Source organism: Chiloscyllium plagiosum, chromosome 5 (genome assembly GCF_004010195.1).
Source record: "Chiloscyllium plagiosum isolate BGI_BamShark_2017 chromosome 5, ASM401019v2, whole genome shotgun sequence".
Taxonomy (NCBI): Eukaryota; Metazoa; Chordata; class Chondrichthyes; order Orectolobiformes; family Hemiscylliidae; genus Chiloscyllium; species Chiloscyllium plagiosum.
In genome coordinates, this window is record NC_057714.1 from 40,742,297 (window position 1) to 40,765,987 (window position 23,691).

General features: G+C 39.7%; 1 protein-coding gene across 8 annotated transcripts in view; it reads left to right on the plus strand.

Annotated features, from left to right (window-relative positions):
* LOC122549819 (cytoplasmic dynein 1 intermediate chain 1) overlaps positions 1–23,691 on the plus strand; it is a 271,821-nt gene that overhangs the window by 199,017 nt on the left and 49,113 nt on the right. For all 8 annotated transcript variants that reach the window (XM_043689901.1, XM_043689899.1, XM_043689900.1 and 5 more), the window contains exons 11-12: positions 3,332–3,478; positions 9,305–9,418. In XM_043689901.1, coding sequence (XP_043545836.1) covers positions 3,332–3,478; positions 9,305–9,418 — 261 coding nt within the window. The remainder of the gene's footprint in view (positions 1–3,331; positions 3,479–9,304; positions 9,419–23,691) is intronic.

Below are 23,691 nucleotides of genomic sequence, written 5' to 3' on the forward strand. Positions count from 1 at the left end.
CCACTCACCTATTGTACTCTATGCTACTTTCTCCCCACCCCCACCTTCCTCTCATTTATCTCTCCACCCTTCAGGCACTCTGCCTGTATTCCTGATGAAGGGCTTTTGCCCGAAACGTCGATTTTCCTGCTCCTCAGATGCTGCCTGAACTGTGCTTTTCCAGCCCCTCTCTAATCTAGACTCTGGTTTCCAGCATCTGCAGTCATTGTTTTTACATGACTGACTGTGGGCCAGGCGAGTGCAATTATTAGCAAAAGAAGTTCATAGATGAATTTTTCTTGTATCTTTGTGTAAGCCCAAAGACGCCTGAGCTTGAGAGACCGCAGTCAACCTGAAGATATGAAATAAATATATAGTCCCTTTTTAAAATCTTTTGTTGCCTGCTGCAGCAACATGCCGAAGAAGTTAATTAAATAAGATTGGAGCTAGCACACACTCATACTTCATGCCATTGGAGATTCAGAAGGGACTTGAGAGGCTGCTGTTGTGTTTGACCTGTCTATACTGTTTTTCATGACACTGCTTCATCACAGCCAGGAACCTGGGTGGGCATCTAAAGTTTTTCCTGGATCTTCCAAAGTTACATCTCTGCTTGCAGTGTTGAATTTGTAGGTAAGGTCTACACAATCGATAAAGTTAAAAATCACACAACACCAGGTTATAGTCCAACAGGTTTAATTGAAGCACATTAGCTTTTGGAGCGTCGCTCCTTCTTCAGGTGATTGTGGAGGATACAATTGTAAGGCACAGAATTTATAGCAAAAATTTACAGTATGATGTAACTGAAATTATACATTGAAAAATACCTTGATTGTCTGTTGAGTCTTTCATCTGTTCGAAAACCATGATAGTTTCACTTCTTTCATGTGTAAATCACAAAACCTTTTTTAAAAGTTGCATTCTCAGGTTAACAATTGGTGTTAGCTAGACAATATGTTGAAGGTGTTAGCCTGCTGTGTTCTCATTCTATGCCATGATGTTTAGATTGATTCATCTCCTAGGTGAGTTACTGACCAAGGTTTGAAGAGACCCTCTTTCCTCGTTTTATACACATAACTGAAATATCAACAATCATCATCCATGGAATGTAATGTTGCATCTCCTTGGTCACAAAGATGATGGTTGCTTTGGTCTTGTAAGCTGCTTGGAATCCTTCTGGCTTGACCATTTTATTTAGGGAAGACATCTACTCAGATAATGTAATGTTCATCATTTCTCTCCTCACTACATTTTGCCCATTAGCTGAGATGATGTGGTGTTTGAGCCATTGAGGAGAGTTGAATGTAGATCAGGACCGGTGATTCCATCCAGTCCAATGAGTGGAAATAAGCTGACTGAAAGTACAATGGCACTACCTCTATCTTAACGCCTGATACTTTTCAAGGGGTTGAGGGTGTAAGCATTTAATCAGGTAGCGGAGCAAAAGGCAAAGTACATTTTTCTTAACAAATCATTAAAATTCCAATGTAAAGCTAAACATGGGATGCAGTTGATGGAACATGTTCATCTTGGTGAACATGTTACTAGCGGCGTACCGCAAGGGTCGGTGTTGGGTCCACTGCTGTTTGTCATTTTTATAAATGACCTGGATGAGGGCTTAGAAGGATGGGTTAATAAATTTGCGGATGACACTGAGGTCGGTGGAGTTGTGGATAGTGACGAAGGATGTAGTAGGTTGCAGAGAGACAGAGGATGCAGAGCTGGGCTGAGACGTGGCAAATGGAGTTTAATGTGGACAAGTGTGAGGTGATACACTTTGGACGGAGTAATCGGAATGCAAAGTACTGGGCTAATGGTAAGATTCTTGGGAGTGCAGATGAGCAGAGAGATCTCGGTGTCCATGTACACAGATCCCTGAAAGTTGCCACCCAGATTGACAGGGTTGTTAAGAAGGCATACACTGTTTTGGCCTTTATTAATAAAGGGATTGAGTTCCAGAACCCGGAGGTAATGCTGCAGCTGTACAAAGCTCTGGTACGGCCACACTTGGAGTATTGTATACAGTTCTGGTCAGGGTATGGAATGCTTTGCCTGCAACTGTAGTAGATTCACCAAGTTTAAGTGCATTTAAGTTGTCATTGGACAGGCATATGGACGTACATGGAATGTGGTAGGTGGGATGGGTTTCAGATTAGTGTGACAGGGCGGCACAACATCGAGGGTCAAAAGGCCTGTATTGTGATGTAATGTTCTATTTCTAGAAGAATAGAATTGAAAGAGTCTACGCTACATTTAGGAATACTGTGAAAAGTTTTGATCTCTATGTTGGGAAAAGGGTACAGAGCCACTGGTAAGATGCAGTACAAAATTACAAAAATGGCCCCAAAACTGAGGAGTAGTATCTATATTGTGCTGAGGCTGTTTTCTCAAAAAAAGTTAAGATTGAGGGATGACCTCATAGAAGTTTTTTTAGTAAAGAATGTAGATGTTTTTGCTGGGGCACTTGCAGTCAGGATCAAAAGTAGAGTCTGTAAATAAGATAATTATTCGTCAATTTATTAGAGAATTTGGGAGAGTTTTTTAACCTGAGTGGTTGGGCTATCATATTTACTACCATTGAAGCAAACAGCATAAATGCCCTTCAAGGGGAAATTATCATCATATAAAGCAGAATGAAATTAAAGGTTAAGTGAAAAGAATTAGATTGTGGGTAGATGGGAAGATGGTCAGTTTGCAGTAACATAGACCAGTTGGACCAAACAACCTGTTTTTGTGCTGTTCTATCTGTTGAAAGAAGTGACGTGCCAGCACAACAATTCATAGGTAATTTGGTTTAAACTCTTTGCATAACATTTCTCCTTTTAATAATCATTCTTTCAGGTTAGATTACAATAAACTACTTATGGATCCAGGGGATTTTGTTCTTAAAGTTTTAATTCATATTAGAAAATTAGCCATTCAGATTTAGTTTTGGTTATTGTTCTGTTGATTCTTAATTTAGGATTGATCTGGATATTCAGTAAAGCAATTGATGAAAATTTGGTGCAATTGCTAAAAATTTTGTATCTAAACCTCCTTGGTTCCAATATCTGGAATAATTGCTATCCCAGATGTTCTAAAAATTCCAGTGTTTTTGTTTCAAAGATACAATCTGAAAGGAGCATGAAGAAGTAATTAGAGAGAATGAAATAAATGACTTACATCAATTATTTGTAACACCACCAGAGGAAGTCTTGGAGCTTAAAGAGTTCATTCTTATAGTGCAAAATAATTTATGTAGTTTTTCCTTCATGATCCTGCTAGGACTTGTTGATATTGAATATTTATACAGAGTGCGTATAATTCTATTTGATGAACCCAATGCTAACAATTGTTTATTGGTTATGTGCAGTCTCCTGTAATGTCGGTCTGCTTTGCCCGATTCCATCCAAACCTAGTTGTTGGTGGTACATACTCTGGACAAATTGTTCTTTGGGATAATCGCAGTCACAGAAGAACTCCAGTTCAGCGTACACCTCTTTCTGCCGCAGCTCACACAGTGAGTAAAATATTCTTGAAATCTGAAATCTGAGCTGTTTCTCTTTCATCTCTCCATTGTAATTCATTCAGCAAATAATTATGCATGTTTTTTTTTGAAGAATGGGGATTTCAACACTATGCATCCAGTCCCTTACTGCTTATGTAAAAGATATATAATGTATGTCTAATCTCAAGTGATTACCCCTGAATGCGGAGATGAGTATAATAATGTGTTTATTTAAGTTAAATTTTAAAGTTAGTATAATTTGCAGGTGTAGAATTTTGGTTGATCGATATCCATGTGTACAAAAGTAAAAATCTCACAACACCAAGTTATGGTCCAACAGGTTTATTTAGAAGTACTAGCTTTCAGAGCACTGCTCCTTCATTAGGAAACTAGTTACATGATGGAGCAGTGCTCTGAAAGCTAGTAACCTGTAGGTCCAAGTAAACCTGTTGGACTATAACTTGGTGTTGCGTGATTTTTAACTTTGTCCACCCTAGTCCAACACCGGCACCTCCACAATATCCACACGGTTAAGGAAATATAATTTGCTGGCAGCTTTTCCATTTTGGAAATGGAGCATCATGATCAGATGAAAGGTTGCAAGCAGAGTTTTTCATGCATTGTGGATTGATACAGCTCAAAAGGAAGTAATTCAGCCATTGTCTGTCTGCTGGCTCTTTGAAAGTATTAATCTGAATAGACCCATTCCATACTGTTTTCCACTGTACACTGATTTTTTTTTTCCCCTTTTTCAAGTATGTATCACCACTCTTTCAGAGTGTATTTGACAGCATAACAACTCCCTCAACATTGCCCCCTTTACATTTTTTTTCCAGTGTAGCCACTGATTATATTTGGAGTCAGTTGCTTGAGATCTGTGTCCTCTGGTTGCTAACTGTTTCCAGCAGCAAGACAGTTTCTTATTTATTCTATCAGAGCATTTCAAGATCTATTGCACCTCTATCAAATTAGATTAGATTCCCTACAGTGTGGAAACAGGCCCTTTGGCCCAACAAGTCCACACCAATCCTCCAAGGAGCAACCCACCCAGAATCATTCCCCTACATTTACCCCTGACTAATGCACCTGACACTACGGGCAATTTAGCATGGCCAATTCACCTGACCTGTACATCTTTGGACTGTGGGAGGAAACTGGAGCACCCGGAGGAAACCACGTAGACACTGGGAGAATGTGCAAACTCCATGCAGACAGTTACCTGAGGTGGGAATTGAACCCGGGTCCCTGGCACTGTGAGGCAACAGTGCTAACCACTGAGCCACCGTGCTGCCCCAAATCTCCCTATAAACTTTAAACTAAAAACTCCAAATGTTGTAAATTGAAACAGAAGTTGTTAGAAAACCTCAGTGGGTCTGGCAGCACTTGTGGAGAGAAAAGAGTTAACATTTCGAGTTCAGTGACCCTTCTTCTGAACTGTTGTGAAAATGGGTCACTGGATTTGAATGTTAACTCTGTTTTTCCTTCACAGATGCCACTTTTTGCTTCCTTTTTATACTAACTATAAAGAGAACAATCAGAGATTCTCTGGTTTCTCCACATGTCTGAACTCTATTAAATTTCTGGTACAATTCTAGTAAACCTCCTTTGCACATTATGCAAGGCTTTAACATCATCTGAAACACAAATGATCTAGATCCTTGTGTACAGGTATAATTTCAAAATTTGTAAATGATACAACATGTGAAGCATTGTGAGGCGTGTAGAACTTCAGATGACATGAACAGGTTGGAGGAATGTGCAATGCATGGACAGATGGCCGATGAAGTTTAGCATGGAAAAGTAATGTTAGTTGGATGAAAATAGAGAAACAATATGAGACATAGGGGATGCTGGATTGGAGGCATCTGCGTCTATGTGCACATAGATCATTAAACTATCAAAACACATTGAAAGCATACAGTATCCAGGGCTTTAGTGCTGCAGAAATTGAGTGCAAGAGCATCATTGTTTCGGATTCAGCTAGAGTATTGTGAAGGCATTGTGTAAACACTTTTTTTTATTTTTCTTTATTTTTGAATGTGGACTGAAATGGAGAAAAAATAGTGAGTCCAGTTTTGCCAGGACTCCTTGATATCATCCTTGGAGAAAATTGCTGTTTTGTTTTGGACAGTCAAACTCACTTGACTTCTGTAGTTCAGCTCTTTTTTTTTTGGCATGTTTTCCTCCAAGGCTGCAATGAGGCCAGAAGCTGAGGCAGGCTAAACATCAGTAAGCAGGCTATTGGTGAACATGCGCTGCATGGTGGAACTGTGCATGACTCATCTTTTACGTTTATGATGAAAGTAAACTGTGACACAAATTTAATGGGTTGGAGAAATGCAAACAATTTCCTTTGGAGAGAAAAGTGCTGAGAGGAAATTTGATAGAAATGTTAAAAATCATGAGAGGTTTAGAGAAACTGTTCCAACTTGTGAAAGAATTGAGAATGAAAGAGCACTGATTTAAAGTAATTGGCAACAGAAATAAAAACCACGAGAGGTAAACATTTTCACACACAAGTGATGTAAGGTGGAATGCATTTCTGCAAAGTGTCTGGAGCTTGGTGAAATTAAAACATTCAGAAAGAAATTAGATTGCCTTCTGAATAGGAAGCATATGTAGAAATACAGGGAGAAGACAACAGCATGGTGCAGAGAGCTGGCAGACATGACAGGCTGAATGGCCTCCTGCACTGTAACAATCCTGAGTCAGATGCATCATAAAACAAAAGTGAGATAACATCACATGAGAAATCAGTTCACAAGATCAAAAGCTTGGCAAACCTGCATAAGGAAAGAATCCAAAGTTTGGGGTTAAGGCAGCTGAAGGAACAATCACCATTAGTGGAACGTGTAAGATTGGGGATCTCATGAGACCAGAATTAGAGGAAGATATGGGAGTGTGCAGGGCTGGAGGAGATTGTAAATATAAAGTGGTGAGGCATGGACAGAATTGAAAGCAAGAATGTGCATTTAAAGTCATAGTGCCTTCTAATCAAGAAATGTAGGTCAACATTTACAGGGATGGCAGGTGAATGTGACTTGGTGAAAGCTTAGAAGAGATTTGGATGATCTCAAGTTTATGGTAGGTTGAATGTGGGAAACAAGACAGATTTGCATTGGAATTGTTGAACCTAGGTGTAATAAATGTACAAATGACATCGACAGCAGAAGATAAACCAAGGTGGACACAGTTTGATGATCTGTGTGCAAAGCAAGGCAGTGATGAGGTGAAGGAGCAAATTACTGTAGATGCTGGAATCTGAACTGAAAGCAAAAATTCTGGATATCACTGTCAGTCAGGCAGCATCCTGGATTGAATCTATGGCCAGAAGTACATCAGGTCAAGATTGGAAACAAACTAATGGAGTGCCAGCTTGTTGCACATCAGAGGGATGGAATCACTTGAGTAGGGATTGGAGGTTGGAGCAGAGGCTGAAACAAAGGCTTCAATATTCCCAGTTTTTAATTAGAGAAAATTTTGCCTTGTCCAGTACAAGATACTAGAAACGCAGCCTAATAATTTAAGCACCACTGAAAGAGTTGGTAGGGGTAACAGTGAGGTAAAGCTGGGTTCCATCATTGCACATGTTAGAACAAATGCTGCTCTTTTGGATTATGTCACCACATGTTTGAGAAGTAGGAGGGGACCAAGGAGAGAGCCTCTCAGAATATGAAGTATAGTGGTGTTAAAGCAGAAACAGAAGCCATTGCAAGTGATTCTTTACCTACTATTAGATAAGAATGAAGCTAACTGAGAGCAGCCACACAGTTGGAAATCTGTGGAGAGACATTGGAAGAAGGTGGCTTGGTCCACCATATCAAAGGCAGCATATGGGTTGATAAAGGAGGGGAGAGCAAGTTACTTTTGTTAGAATATCATTTATCATTTAAGTGTCAGGTTGCTACTTTGGATGGGATCTTGAAAATTGACAAATTGGCATGTGAAAGTAGAAAACTGGTCATTGAATTAGCAAGCATGATGGCAAGTGTGGGAAGTTTGGGGGTCAGTAGTTTAGTAGGAATAGGGTCAAGGAAGCAGGAGGTAGATCTCAAGGCCATGGTGAAGCTAGAAAGAGCATATGGGAAGATGGTAAATTAACTTGTAAAAGACTTCAGGTCCAGGTGAGAGACTCACTTTTGTTTAATCCGGTGGAGTCGTGGAAAGGCGCAATGTGGAAGAAGAAACGTGGAGGAAACGACTGATTGGATGGTCTTGACCTCAACGTTGAAAAACAATCCAGGAACTACTCTTGTTCTTAGAGGTATGAGTGAAGGAGACAGTGGAAAGAGTTTAGAACATACTTTGCAGAAGAGAGCTGGTGGATACCTTTGCATTCCAGGATGGTACTGAAATAGTAAGCAGTATTAGCAGGTGATAACACAATGCAATAGTATTTTATGTGGTTTAGCCAGCTCTGGTAGTGAATGGCTAAATCACAAATTTGCTTTCCTTGAACTTAAGGAAGCACATGAGGGGAAATGGCCAGGGTGAGATACTGCAATTACATTATTTGGAATGAGGACAACAAAGAGAGTGCAGTTGAGAAAATTAGTAGCTGCAGTAATGTTTTAGCTAATGGAAGACCATAGGCTAGATGTTGAAACTGATGTATAACTCAGTCAAATTATATTACATAATGTTATTTATAGTTCCAACAGAATTCATATATTTATGTCAGCTAAAGTTGCACACAGGAATCTAGGTCGTTATAATTTCCAAGGGTAATTGGATTAAAGGGTGAGCAAGTGAGACAGCCTTCACAACTTGTACTGCTTCTTTCAAACATTTATTTGTATGTGCACCTAGGGGTCTCTGTTTGTGCACTTCATTTAAAAGTGTACTGTTTGTCTTATATTGTCCCTCCTAACTTTTCCTATTAAATTAATCTCCTTTATAGTTATATAGGCATTGATTTATGGAATACAATAGATGAACTACACAGTATTTTCCCTTGAAATAATACTGGTTCAGTATTGAAGCTTTGCCAGTGTCCATATAACATAATCTTTAAAAAAAATGTGTATTTCCTCTCCACAGAGCTTCCTCTTGCTGTTGAATATTTTCCTCAATTTTCTGGCTGTCTTTCCATTATAATTTCTCGTGCCCACATTTATGATGGAAATTGTAAATGTGTTGAATTGTAATTGTATCCCATTTCTATTGTGGTGCCTTTGCAGCAGTGCTTTGTTTTCCAGTTTTTCCAGCATTTGGAGGAAAGAAACTTTGGTGTTTTAATTCTAACTCTTTGCTTTTTAAATTACTTTATTCAAATTGCAAAAATTAAAGTAATAAAAGAATTAAATGAAAAGTCTGAGCCAGCATAAATGTATGCAAATTGTTACACCATAAGCAATAGCACATCATATGACTGAATGCATTATGTTCATGTATGAAAACATAAATGAGAATTTTTGCCATGATCATTTCAAATATTGTGACTGATTCTAAAACACTGTTGTTAAAATTATGTAAGGATCAAAGAAACCAAGGTTCTGAAACCTAATATCCCAAGGGAAAACCTGAACTACAAGGCTGTATGGAACATGAGGGCAAGTTATGCAGTGCATGCACAAATACACACATGCTGAAAAACCTTGCTAGATAATGAACATGACAAATGAATTTCATTCAAGAAAGTGCAACTTGATGCTTTACTATGAAATTTGAAATTTTCTAATATTGTTTGCATTTTAGGTCTTTATACTTGCACTATATTGAGATCAGATTCTAATCAAAAGTAGCATCAGAATATAAAAGATTGAGGTTTATTTTAATTAGATCAGAATATAGAATTACACTTTTCAGAAAGTTTTACTTCTGTACTTTTTGTTTCAGCATCCTGTGTACTGTGTGAATGTTGTTGGAACACAAAATGCTCACAATCTAATCACAGTTTCCACAGATGGAAAGATGTGTTCCTGGAGCCTAGATATGTTGACTCAACCACAGGTAAGCTAATTCCTCCACTATCTATCTGGCTGAGACTACATATTGCTAGTAACTAATTACATCAATTATCTGCATTATTGTAGTATAATTCTCTATATATGCATTTTAGTACATTTAGAGATCCTAGGGAAAAAAAGTATTTTTTGACAGTGAGCAATGTAGGATGAAAGTATGCAATGTGATCCTTTGTAAATATATTGTTGGTCTATATTAAGAGAATTATAGCACCCTCTTCTAGCTGACTGTAGAAAAACATAAATGCACAGAACTGTTGTTATGTCTTTGCAAGTGTAATTGGGCAGTTCTGTATAGGTGACTGTGTAAGGTAATGGTTCTTAAGCAGTTGATGTTCATGGTACATTGATCTCCATTCAGCGTGAAGATGTAAGTTGTTCAATGGAGGCAGTCGAGATCTGCATGAGTATGCAGAGGGAGCAAATCTATGCTGTGTAGCTCCCAAGCATCCTTAGTAATTATTTCCAGCAAGTTAAGAAAAATGGTACCTTTGACTAATATATAATAAATACGTTATGTGAGACAAGAGAATCTTTTGTTCAGATTCAAGAATGGTCTATCCTCAGGCCCTAGACCCAAGATGGAGAAAGGATGATTGGTATATAGTGAATCTCCCAAACCAGAATACCATATACTGGAAGAAGTAAGTCCTGAATGCACTGACTTTTAAGAAGCCCTATCCACATCAATTAAAACATAACAGGTAGAGAGTGGAACCCGGATATTGGTTAGGCCACTGTTGGAATATTGTGTGCAATTCTGGCCTCCTTCCTATTGGAAAGATGTTGTGAAACTTGAAAGGGTTCAGAAAAGATTTACAAGGATGTTGCCAGGGTTGGAGGATCTGAGCTACAGGGAGAGGCTGAACAGGCTGGGGCTGTTTTCCCTGGAGCGTCGGAGGCTGAGGGGTGACCTTATAGAGCTTTACAAAATTATGAGGGGCATGGATAAGGTAAATAGACAAAGTCTTTTCCCTGGGGTTGGGGAGTCCAGAACTAGAGGGCATAGGTTTAGGGTGAGAGGGGAAAGATATAAAAGAGACCTAAGGGGCAACTTTTTCACGCTGAGTGTGGTACTTGTATGCAATGAGCTGCCAGAGGATGTGGTGGAGGCTGGTACAATTGCAACGTTTAAGAGGCATTTGGATGGGTATATGAATAGGAAGAGTTTGGATGGATATGGGCCAGGTTCTGGCAGGTGGGACTAGATTAGGTTGGGATATCTGGTCGGCATGGATGGGTTGGACCGAAGGGTCTATTTCCATGCTGTACATCTCTGATTCTATGACCTTTTGGATGAAAAGTCCCACCATCAAGAACTGTTGGCCAATCTCATCAGCCAGCAGCTTTAGCAGTTTTAACAGACCAGAAGCGAGTAGTTTCTGCTCCTGACATTGAGGTGAGGTGCAGGAAGAACTCTGGAAGATACTGCGGATTAAATTAGATTTCCTACATTATGGAAACAGGCCCTTCGTGCCAACATGTCCACATCAACCCTCCAAAGAGTAACCCCCCCCCCCAGACCCATTTCCCTCCCTATATTTACCCCTGACTAATGGCCAATTCACCTGACTAGCACATCTTTGGTGCCATGCAGACATGGTTAGAATGTGCAAATTCCACACAGACAGTCTGCCCAAGGTGGGACTCGAACCTGGGTCTCTGGCACTGTGAGGCAGCAGTGCTAACCACTGAGCCACGGTGCGGCCTCGTATGTCTTTGGTTTTTAAGATGGGTGACGATTAGAGAGATTTGGGAGGGAGACAGGACTGTGGAGGCCCAGTCTCCCCGATGTAGAGGAGGACACATGGAAGCAAGGGACTGTGTCGGGTGACACTCGATGATATGCAACTCCTTTCACTCCTAACTTTTGAAAGCATTTTAAAAATAGGCTTTGCACTCTGGTCTGCTTGCCACTGCTCTGCATTTTCTGTTGGTGGAGGTGGATTTGATTTAAAGGTCTTGATATTACAGCTTAAGGATGGATGAACCAGCGATGCCTTGCCTTGTCTGTACTATGTGACCTATATTATGGTTAACAGCTCTGGGATGGATTTGCAGGAGGTGGTCATGGCACTTGTTTTGTGTGTCCCTCTACTGAAAAATGCCTTGAGAGAGCTATAAAATCCAGCTGAAGTTTTCACATATTAACCTAGTGTGGATTTTTAAAAAATCCTTTTTTCTGATATCTGTGAAGATGCATGAATTGGCATGGAGGGCATAGGTAAGACCTTTTGAATTTGTCTTTCAAATTGTTCCGAGTACAGCATAAGGTTCTTAGCTCTCCCTGAGGTTTGTGAATCATGAGTCATGAGTCATGAAAGAGTTGGCCTGACATCGTGAAAACTGCAAGGTGCTTATGAAATGATTGCTCCTACATCAGAGCTGGTCAGGATGGGGGTTCAAGGTGCTGGCTCACTATCTGCACAGCAGCAGGACCTCCTGGTAGAAGTGAGGTATCAGAGAAACCGCCTTTTCAGGTCTTCTGTCCATTCCTATGGCAGCTACAGCCTTAGGAATTCATGTCCAGTTCAATCATTCTGACCTGTGCCAGGACATTTTAACAAATTTTGGTTATCATCTGCTTGTTGTCTTTGATTGGGAACTGGAAGCAGGAAAATAGTACAATGCCTCATTTGGAGAGCCACAGCAAATCCTCAAACTTTAGAATACTCATCCTCTTGTCTGGTGTAACTTTTCCGATCTGATGCAAATTACAGGTTTTTAAAGGTTTTTTTGATGCATTTGTGTTTTTTTAAAACTGCTTTGTTGTTACCATTCCTGCTTTTTTAATGCCTTTATTTCGAGTCACAAGTAACAAATTTCTTCTCTTGGATATTGCAGATAATTGGCTTGTCTGAATGTTTGAATGTTTTTAAAGAGGCAACATCTTTGTTTATAGATGGGATATTCAATCTTTGTGAAAATCTTTTAATGTTTGTGAGTTGAGAAGATTTACAACACCAATTATATTTATTTAGCATCTTCAGTGTAATGGAATGTCCCAAGGCAATTCCAAAGGACATTATAAAACAAAGTATGACAATGAATCACATAAGGCAATATTTGGTCAGATGACCAAATGTTTGGTCAAAAGTTAAGTTTTGATATGTGTCTTTAAATGAGGTTAATGAGCTGGAATGGTGTAGCCCACGAGTTCATAAGAGAAAGCAGCAGAATTCGACCTCTCAAGTCTGCTCTGCCTTTTGATCATGGCTGACCTGTTTCTCAACCCATTCTCCTGCCTTTTCCCCATATCCCTTGATCCCGTTACCAATCAAGAACCTATCTATCTCTTTTGAAATAACTCAATGACTTGGCCTTTACAGCCTTGTGCGGCAATGGGTTCTACAGAATAGCTATCCTCTGGCTGCAGAAATTCCTCAAATAATTCTAAAGGGCCGTCCCTTCACTCTGAAGCTATACCCTTAGGACCTAGTTGCTCCTCCTGGTGGAAACTTCTTCACATCTGCTCTATCCAGGCATCTCTGTAAGTTTCAACCAGGTCCCCCCTTTATCATTCTAAACTCCATCGAGTACAGACCCAGAGTCCTGAACTGCACCTTGTATGCCAAACTCTTCATCTCCATGATCATTCTTATAAACCTCCTCTGAACCGCCTTTAAGACCAGCACATCCTTCCTTAGATATGGGGCTCAAAGCTGCTCGCAATATTCATAGTGTGGTCTGACCAGAACCTCCTACAGCTTCAGCAATACAACTCCAACCCTCTTGAAATGAATGTTAACATAGCAATTGCATTCCTAAGTGCCAATTGAATGGAATTTCAGAGTTTAGGGCTAGGCAATTAAAGGTGTTGTCACCAAATGTGGAGTAATTGTGATTGCACAGTTTACATGGTGTTTGGTCTGTCATTATTCTTTATGGCCCTGAAAAATATGATATCTCATGGCTATACTAGGAATCTTTATCTGATGTAATTAATCTTTAAACTCTGATGAATTTAATACACAACATTTGCAAATCATATGATTCAAGAAATTGAATTATAAATATGCAATGTAAAAGTGCTTTTGTAAGGCTATTATAAAGCTAGTATTATGGAAATGGCAATGTTTTTGACAAAATGCACATTTATTCCACCCCACTTTCATTTTTGTGTACTTGATAGATGTGTAAACTGAAGTAATTTCTGTTAATAAAGGATAATAAAATCTGTTCAGTAAATTAGCACTTGCTGTGCTGTCCAGTTTAATGAAGAGTATAGCATTATGTTTTTATGACAGGCATGATATGTAATCTGAAATGTCCAAATATGTATCAGTCAAGAATGGAAAAGTGGAATTCAAAAGAATGACATCAGTGTGCAGATGTGCTCCTAATAAGTACCTGTTTCATGTGTATGTCAAAACCTCAACACTATATAATTTTAAATTTAAATAAATTACAGTTTACAACAATTGCTCAAAAAACTTTTTTTTATACCTAAATAGATTTGTCATTTTAAAAGCTATGTATTCCATAGTCTATTAATTAATTAGTGAATTTTAGAAATGTTCCCTAATGTTATACTGGAGAGTGCCACAGCAGAGGATACAATTGCTTGATTCATTTTTTTTTGCATAGAATATACCTGGTCATGATAAACATAGTCTGCATGATGTTTCCTGCTGCCAATAAGTCACATAATTACATTTAACTCTCCTGTTTAAATAGTCTGATGTAAACACCATCATCTCTGTAATTTTTGACAGCAGTCCAAGATCCTCAAACTCTCCATCTATCAGTATGTTTATTACTCCACCTTTTGACAGCCCCATGCTTTTTGCTGCTTCATGTTAGAGTTATGGCATTATCTACCTCCATCTCTGAAAGTATCTCTCCTCTTGGTTTGTGTTTAAAACCTATCTCTTTGATCTGGATCCTGATTAAATATTAAACATAGACTGCCTGATGCATGGGGAGATGTTTTCCAAATCAGCAAATGCATTATATGTAGGAGATCCCCTGCCAAAGAGTTCACCCAGCTCATTAAGCATGTGTCCATGCAGAAGATCTTTCAAGTTAGCCAGAGAAACATGGGTATTTCTGTAAAGATGAAGCTCAAATGGACTGACTAGACTTGTACAATTAACGGTCGAGGCTTGGGTAATATTCCCTAATGAAGAATTGTGTCCAGTTCTAGTTGCCCAATTGTAGGAGGGATATTATTAAGCAGAATGCTCAGAAGAGGTATTGCTGGATATGGAAGGTTTGAGTTATAAAGAAGGGCCGGATAGGTTGGGACTTTTTTCAGTTGAGTGTAGGAAGTTTAAAAAATCATGGGAAGTATAATTAGGGTTAATGATAATTTCCCTAGAATAGGGGAATTCAAGACTAGGGGACATATTTTTAAGGTCAGAGGAGAGTGATTTTAAAAAAGACATGCGGGGCAAATGTTTTACATAGGGTGGTTTGCATGTGGAAAGGTGGATATGGATCCAGTTTACAACATTTAAAAGACATTTGGAGCATTACATGAATAGGAAAGATTTGGAGGGATATGGGCCAGGTGCAAACAGGTGGGACTAGTTTAGTTTGGAATTACGTTTGGCATGGACTGGTTGGACCAAAGGGTCTGTTTCATGCTGTATGACTGTTACAGAAGCTGAGAGCAGAGATATGTCTATATCCTTAGCAGGCATAATACTCCTCTCTATTGCACATCCTAATTCACTAAGTTTATGCAGGAATATTATAACCAGGAACAGCTTTTGCTTCTATGCTACGGTGCATGATGTTTGGCAGACAGGAAGTCTTCCAATAGATATTTAATGTTTTAAGCATACAGCCACGCATTATTTTAATTTGAAATACTTGCACAAGCTGTTCTGCTATAAAAGTGTTTCTTCAATGTGAATTGGCTATACTGTGATAGAAGAATTTAGACCATTACTTGTAGGAAGAGAACTTTCCTTACCTGTGGCGATAATGCAATTCCAGTCACATTGGTTTAAGTAGTCCTGCTATTACGCAATTTTCTTATAATGCGGGATTGTACAGGAACAGAACAGTCATGTTATCAGAACATATTGCACTGTACATCCAATTGCTACAACAGTCCTCCTGGCTCAGTAGTTGAACATATGCTAAGTATTATAGGGTATATAAAGATGACCAGAGAATGGAAACACCAGGAAAGCATTGTTGTACATTCTCTTAATATTTACAAGCCTTTATAAAGAATGAAAATTATTATGGTAGGGTTAATATTTGTCAGAAAATTAAGCAATTCAATATATTGGAACATGGTAGATTATCTGTTACAGTGCCTTTCTTGTATTGGCTCTTATATTTGTGGACTTGTTGCAGGGGACAATGAACATTTTTAACAATGGTTGGATCATCAAGTGATAATTTTAATATCACAGTTAGTGCCATACAATATCATTATTGTATTATTACCCTAGTATCCAAGACAAATTGACCGGGAAAGTTCAATGAGAGATTTTAAAAGAAACTGCAAAAGCTGAAATCCAAGGTAGACACACAGGTGGCTGGAAAGTTTAATAACATTCTGTGCCTATGCCATTTTTGATCCAAATTGCAAGTGGTTAGTAAGAAATTACCATATCTCATTTTTGCATTTTGAAATGTGTTTCGAGTTGACTAATTTTTGCATTAAGGACTGCTTTGTGGTTGTCAATAATGCAACCCACTGATACTGAAAATATTAGTAAATATTTAAAACCACATTTTACAATATTTGCACTGGCTATCCCTCCAAACACTTCATCACAGTATTTGCCTTCACAAGACTAAATTGTTAAAATCATATTTAGCCATCCTGAGCACATTGCTTTTTTTTCCCCCCTTTAACCTTTATCCACTTTCTCTGGTCGGGGATACTTCTAAATGAAGAAGAGTACATAGAATCATAGAGATGTACACCATGGAAACAGACCCTTCTGTCCAACTCGTCCATGCCAACCAGATATCCCAACCCAATCTCGTCCCACCTGCCAGCACTTGGCCCATATCCCTTCAAACCCTTCCTATTCATATACCCATTCAGACGCCTTTTAAATGTTGCAATTGTACCAGCCTCCACCACTTCCCCTGACAGCTCATTCCATAAATGTACCACCCTCTGCTTGAAAAAGTTGCCCCTTAGGTCTCTTTTATATCTTTCTCCCCTCACCCTAAACCTATGCCCTCTAGTTCTGGAATCACCCACCCCAGGGAAAAGACTTTGTCTATTTATCCTATTCCCTGCCTCTCATGATTTTATAAACCTCTGTAAGGTCACCCCTCAGCCTCCGACTCTCCAAACTAAAATTTGTATTGAAATAGAGGGGATGGCTTGACTATATTTGTCAAGCATGTATTATAAAGTTGCTAATGCTTTCAAACTTGGCAGAATAGTTGACCTGAATGTAACTAGCTCTGGGCATATTAGGCTGGTGAAAACACTACTTTTATTGCCTTTACACTAGGAACATTCTTGCATTACATCAAGTATAAAATTGTATTGTTGATCTAAATCTACAAGGGTCAAATTTACTACAGGGTGGTAGTAAATCTGTACTTTTCCAGGGAAGGATTGGCACTGTTCCATGTCTATTTGAAGGAATTATCATCTGTACATGCTGGCTGACAGCATAGCAAATTTTTCAGGGAGTGGTCACTTGCAGCTTATCCATTCTTGTTGTTGAAACCGTAAGGACTTATTTCGCCATTTATGTTGGGAAAAGCAAACTTATCCTTAACAACTGAATATGGGAGGATAATCATGTGGTTTTTCAGCAATGTATAATTTGATCTATTCAATGTCAGGCAGACTACAATGTTAAGACAAGGCACTGTACTAATCATAACTTTTTAAAAGGAATTGGATCATTATCTGAAGAAAAAAATAGTTGGCAGGGCTGTGGAGAAAAGCCAGTGTAGTGAGACTAAGTGAGTTCCACTTAAAGAAAGTCAGCACAGGCACAATATCAGCAGTGTTAGAATCACAGTGATTTCAACAAATAAACAGTGCTCTGATTGGAAGTGGAATTGCCATGGAGTGATTTCAACGTGAGGATGAGAATTACTAATCAAGATATTGATAAAGCCACAAGAATGATGGAAGAAAACTACTTGATGAAAAGTAGGTTGCATGTGGCATTTTTTCTTAAGTTGAGTTCTCATTTACTGAGAATCGAAGATAGAAGACTGTGTGGTGATCATTGCTATACTCAAGTCTGTAGTTAGAAAGGCATGAATGAGACTTTCAGCAGTGCTGAAGCAAGTGCTAAGATGGACAATGTTGTGAAAGTAGATAGTTTTTATGATGGAGAAAATATAGGGACCAGAAACTTACCTCAGTGATAAATAGGCAGAATTTGTGAACAATTTGCCAGAAAAGGGAAAAAGCATCAGTGGTAGGGGAATAGAGTTATGGTAGATGGCAAAGATCATATTTGTTCTTTTTGTTTAGTCAGAAGAGTTTATTTTTCATCCAAAACTGGTATTGACAACAGATGGGCCAAGTGAGCTGCTGGTGAAATAGAGCTGTGTATGTTCGATGTACATTCAGGTCTTCAGAAATAAAAATAGAAAATGTGGAAACACACAGAAAATCAAGCAGCATCTATAGAGAGAGAACTTGTGTCTTTCGAATCTGTCAATAGGGGCAGTATGTTGAGGAATAGAATGGTGCCAAGGATAGTTTCAAGGATAATGGTGCAGGAAACAGAAGAGAGCTTTTGTGTGAGTTCCCTGGCCACGATTGGATAAGTAATAGCAGAGGTAATCGAAGGTTAACCCATTTATCTAAATGATGGAGAATTTGGACAAATCTGGTGCAATTAACGGTGTTGAATGTAATTGAAGTAAAGATGAGAAGTAACAGTGCATAAGGATAACAATCAAAGGACGTTATTTTTGAATTTTATTAGGGCCAAGACTTGATTGACAATGTTCAAACATTTTGTAATCAAGGTAGCACGCAAGAATTGGGCCATTGGGTAATAACATTGCTCTAAACTTCAGAAATGTACACATGGATCCTCCATGTTAACCCACCCAGTATCTATCATGCTGAGATGAATTAAAATAAAATAAAATAATAAACATTTGTTATGGAGTGTGCTGTTAGAAAATGTCCAATTAATGACAACCCATGCAAAACATTTAAATCCACTCATACTTAATCCCTCAAAAAGAAGCGTTCTCAATAACTCTGCAAAAACTCTGGTCCCATCTCTTTGGGTAATGCTAAGAGGCAAATGTAGATGAGAATTAAGGGAAAGCCACACAGTAATGATGTGTGGATAGGAAGGGAAACCATTCAGGAGACTTTCTTGCCACAGTTGGATAGGTAAGTGATTAGGGATAGTCAGCATGGCTTCGTGCCTGGGAAATAGTCTCTCAAATGTGATTGAGGATTTTGAGGATGTAAACAAAGATTATTGAGGGCAGTAGCTGTTGTCTATGTGGAATTTAACAAGGCCTTTGACAAGGTTCTGCATGGTAGACTAGTAAAGTCAAATCCCATGGGTTTCAGGGAGAGCTTGTCAATTGAATACAAAATTGGCTTGATGGTAGGAGACAGAGGGTGATGGTGGAGGGTTCATTTTTTTTTGGACTGGAGGCCTGTGACCAGCAGTGTTCAGTGTTGGGTCCACTGTTTTTATCATTTGGTTTAAACAATTTGGAGGAGAATATAGTAACCATGGTTAGTAAATTTGCAGATGATACCAAAATTGGTGATATAGTAAATAGTGAAGAAGATTATCTAAGAGTCATCTGGATGGGTATATGAATAGGAAGGGTTTAGAGGGATATAGGCCAAGTGCTAGCAAATGGGACCCGATTAGGTTAGGATATCTGGTCGGCATGGACGAGTTGGACCGAAGGGTTTGTTTCTGTGCTGTACATCTCTGACTCTGAGTACAAAGAGGTCTTGATCAACTGGGCCAATGGCTGAGGAGTGGCAGAAGGAGTTTAATTTAGATAAATGCAAGGTGTTGCATACAAGGGCACGGCTTACACAGTTAATGGGCAATGTTGTTGAACAAAGACAGTGAGGGGGTTTAAGTACATAGCATTTTGAAAGTTATGTAATTGGTAGACAGAGTGGTAAAGAAGACATTTGTCATGCTTGACTTCGTTGCTCAAACCATTGAGTATCGGAGTTGGGATGTCATGTTGTGGTTATACAGGATGCTGGTGAGGCCACTTTTGGAGTACTGTGTACAGTACGGGTCGCTGTGCTATAGGAAGGACAATATTAAATTTGAAAGGGTGCAGAAAAGATTTATAAGGGTGATATCGCATCTGAAGGGTTTAAGTTAAAAGGAGAGACTGGATAGGCTGGGACTTTTTTCACCAGAGTGTAGGGGGTTGAGGGGTGACCTTATAGGGGTTTATAAAATCATGAGAGGCATAAGTTAAGGTGAATAGCAAATATCCCTGTTTTCTGCAGGGTAGGGGAGTTCAAAACTAAGAAAATAATTTTTTGGAAGAGAAAGATTTAAAAGGGATCAGAGGTAACTTTTTCACACAGGGTGGTTCGAATATAGAATGAGCTGTCAGAGGAAGTGGTAGACACAGGTACAGTTACAACATATAAAAGACATTGAGAAGCACATGGATAGGAAAGGGTTAGAGGGTTATGGGCCACACGCAGACAAATGGGACTGGTTTAGTTTGGGAAACGTGGTCGGCATGGGCAGATTGAACCAAAGGATCTGTTTCCATGTTGTATGACTCTATCTGGAGTCCACACTTGATGGTTGAAAGGCATTGGAAGGAGATGATGTGGTCAGCTGTGTCGGCTGTAAAGTTCATGTAAGTTGAAGATGGATGGTTTACCACAGTTGGAGGGGATGTAAATAATGGTGTAGATTGAGAAGAACTGTTTGAGTGCAGATGCAAGGATGAAATTTAAATAGAGTTGCAGAAAAATCGGCACCAATCATGGAAGTGACAAAATATTGAAAGGCAGGACAGAGAATTTTGACAGGAGTCAGTAATACGTGGTGACTGTGGAATCAAGGGTGTTCTTTTAGGGAAGATTTTACGGCATTTTTGAATAGGAGAGGGATAGTGTCTGAGGAAGGCAAACCATTTTCAATCTCAACTAGCATGAGACTCTGAAGGAAGTTGAGGGTCTCATGTGAGATGCTCCAGAGAATGTATAAGGAGATATGGAAACGAGCAGAGAAAGTTCAGTGCTGGAACATGCATGCAAATATTGTGCAACCTTTGAATGAGATTCAGATGTATGAAATTGGCTGACCCTGACTGGTACTGCCCCAGGCCACAAACTCTGCTAATTTCTTTTCTCTCTCTAAACTCCCAATACACATATAGAAACATACACACATACACCCCTACACACTTACAGCCATAAATAACCGCTGAGGCCTTTCGTTTTGCTGCTGTCCCTTAACTCTCTGTTTAAGAGATCAACTAATAATCGCTTACATATAAGTGTAACAGGTGTGTGTTGCGAAGCTATTTAAAATTTAGTGTAGCATACATGTTGCCAGATGTAAAAGATACTAAAATGTGCACAACAGATGTGAAGTTTTCAAATGAAATATTCACAATTCAAATGCCTACAAAGGAGAAGATTGGATTTCCATGTTTCAGGCGTTTCTCTATACAGTGTCCCTTTGTTGAAACTGAAAGGGACATTATTGAAAAACAATCAAATCTGTAATGAACATCCAAAACAAAGTAAATTATATTGAAATATGTACTTTGAGTGTGAAGTGATGAAAATGATTTTTCTAATCAACATGCCTTTTCCTCAGTTTTTTATAAAAATTCATCTCCGTTTTTTTATGAAGGGGTTAACTTTTTAAATAAAATCTGAATGTCAATTATTATAACTTTTAGTAAAGTTAACACAATTCAACAACAGGCTTGTGTTCGTAGTGCTGGAAAAGCACAGCAGGTCAGGCAGCATCCAAGGAGCAAGAGAATCGATGTTTCGGACCATCAGTCCTTCATTAGGCTTATGTCCAAAACATCGATACTCCTGCTCCTAGGATGCTTTTCCAGCACTACACATTCGACTCTGAGCTCCAGCATCTGCAGTCCTCACTTTCTCCTAGTAGACTCGTGATGAAAGAAATAAAATCTTGTCACTGAACCATTAATATTGGTGTGTCAAAGTGAATATTAGCTCAGGAAAGCCCTCTATTTTGCTTTAATGTTCTACTTCATTATGCAACAATTTCAATCTTCCTAAGGCTACTGAAACTGTGCTTCATGGGCATTCAGCCAGGCTATATATCACTGTGCATTGAATATCATGTGATTTCAGTTGGGTTAACACTGGATAAAAAATACTGATCTTTCAAATGCTTCTATTGTATATCTTGATCTCACTTGGTGTGTTGGATGAGCATTTTTGTGATTTTGATGCAAAATGGAAGTTTTATTTTTGTTGGAACTACATATCTAAATGGCTATGTGGAAAAACTGTTGGATGTCACTGTTTGGGCACTTTCTAGAATATACCGGTCTCGCAGCATCCATGAAGAGAAATCGAAGTCAACATTTCTGATCTGGTGAGCCTTTCTCAGAACTGATAGTAGCTAGGAAAATGTTGGTTTATATGTGGAAGATGGGGTGGGGTGAGGGGGTAAGGAGTAAACGATAGGTGGGAATAGAGCCCAAAGAGAGAGAAGAACGGTTGGACAGACAAAGAAGTTGATAACTATGTGGGTGGAGGGTGAATAGCTGTTAATGGGGACTGTTAGTGGCTGACAAGAGCTAGTGTATAATGGAAGACTATGTGATAGTAAGGCCTATTGTGTGTGGTAGGGGACGAAGGCACAGGGGAGTTCAGGCCCTAAAATTATTGAACTCAATATTGAGTTCAGAGGGCTGCAGGGTCCTCAAGCGGAAAATGAGTTTGTTCTTCCAGCTTGCACTGAGCTTCACTGGAACACTATCAAACCAGAGACAGAGATGTTGGCCAGGGAACAGGGTGGTGTGTTAAAGTGGCAAAAATAATGACTGCAGATGCTGGAAACCAGATCTGGATTAGTAGTGCTGGAAGAGCACAGCAGTTCAGGCAGCATCCAAGGAGCAGCAAAATCGACGTTTCAGGCAAAGGCCCTTCATCAGGAATAAAGGCCCAGGCAACTGGAAGCTTAGTCTTTTGCAGGCAGAACGTAGATGTTCTACGAAGTGGTCACCTAGTCTACGCTTCGTTTCACCAATGTAGAGGAGACCACATTGTGAGGTGTGAATGCGATAGATTAGATTGTGAGAAGTGCAGGTAAAGTGCTGCTTCACCTGCAAGGTATATATTGGGGCCTTCGGTTACTCAGGAGGGAGAAGGTGAATGGGCAAGTGTTGCACTTTGGTGGTTGCAGGGAATGCTATGGGGCTGTGGGGGGATGTTGGGAGTGAATGAAGAGTGGACCAGGGTGACCCAGAGGGAACGGTCCCTGCAGACAGCAGACAAGGGAGGGAAGAGGAATATGTGTCTGGTGATGGCATCTCGCTGGAGGTGGCAGAAATACCAGCTGATGATCTTCTGGATGTAGATGCTGGTGGGATGGTAGGTAAGAACAAGGGGAGCTCTATCACTGTTGCAGGAGGGAAGAGGAGGTGAGGATGGAAGTGTGGAAGGTGGGTCAGTGCTGGGGAGTCCTTGGTTGAGGAAGCAGGTGGACAGTTCAGGCCTCTGCTCCAGGAAGAAGCAGAGAACCCTGAGACCATGTTGGGAAAAGGACGTGTAAAGGGATCTAGATTAGAGTGGTGCTGGAAAAGCACAGCAGTTCAGGCAGCATCCAAGGAGCAGTAAAATCGACGTTTCGGGCAAAGCCCTTCATCAGGAATAGAGGCAGAGAGCCTGAAGAGTGGAGAGATAAGTGAGAGGAGGGTAGGGGTGGGGAGAAAGTAGCATAGAGTACCTGGGAGTTGCAGTGGGAGAGGCACTTCCTGAGATCCTTGTAGAGAGAGGAAGAAAACTTCTTCAAGGCAGGCATCCTTGCAAGAGGATTTGCAGAAGGGTTAAAATCAACTAGGTAAAAACAATGAAGGGATCATTTGTCCGTGGAAAAGAGGATGTGGCTGGACCCTGCAAACTGGAAATTCCAAAACAGATGTAAAGCATCAGAGTAAGTGGGCAGAGATTAGACCAGGGGAAAAAAGACTGAGTAAAGGCAGGAGGACCACAGCTTGCAGTAAAACTGCAAATAACGCCTGCTCTTTCTCTCTCCCTTTTTCTCTCCCTTTGTTTCTTTCTCTCCCCCTCTCCCCCTCTCTTTCTCTCCCCCTCTCTTTCTCTCCCCCCACTTTCGCTCT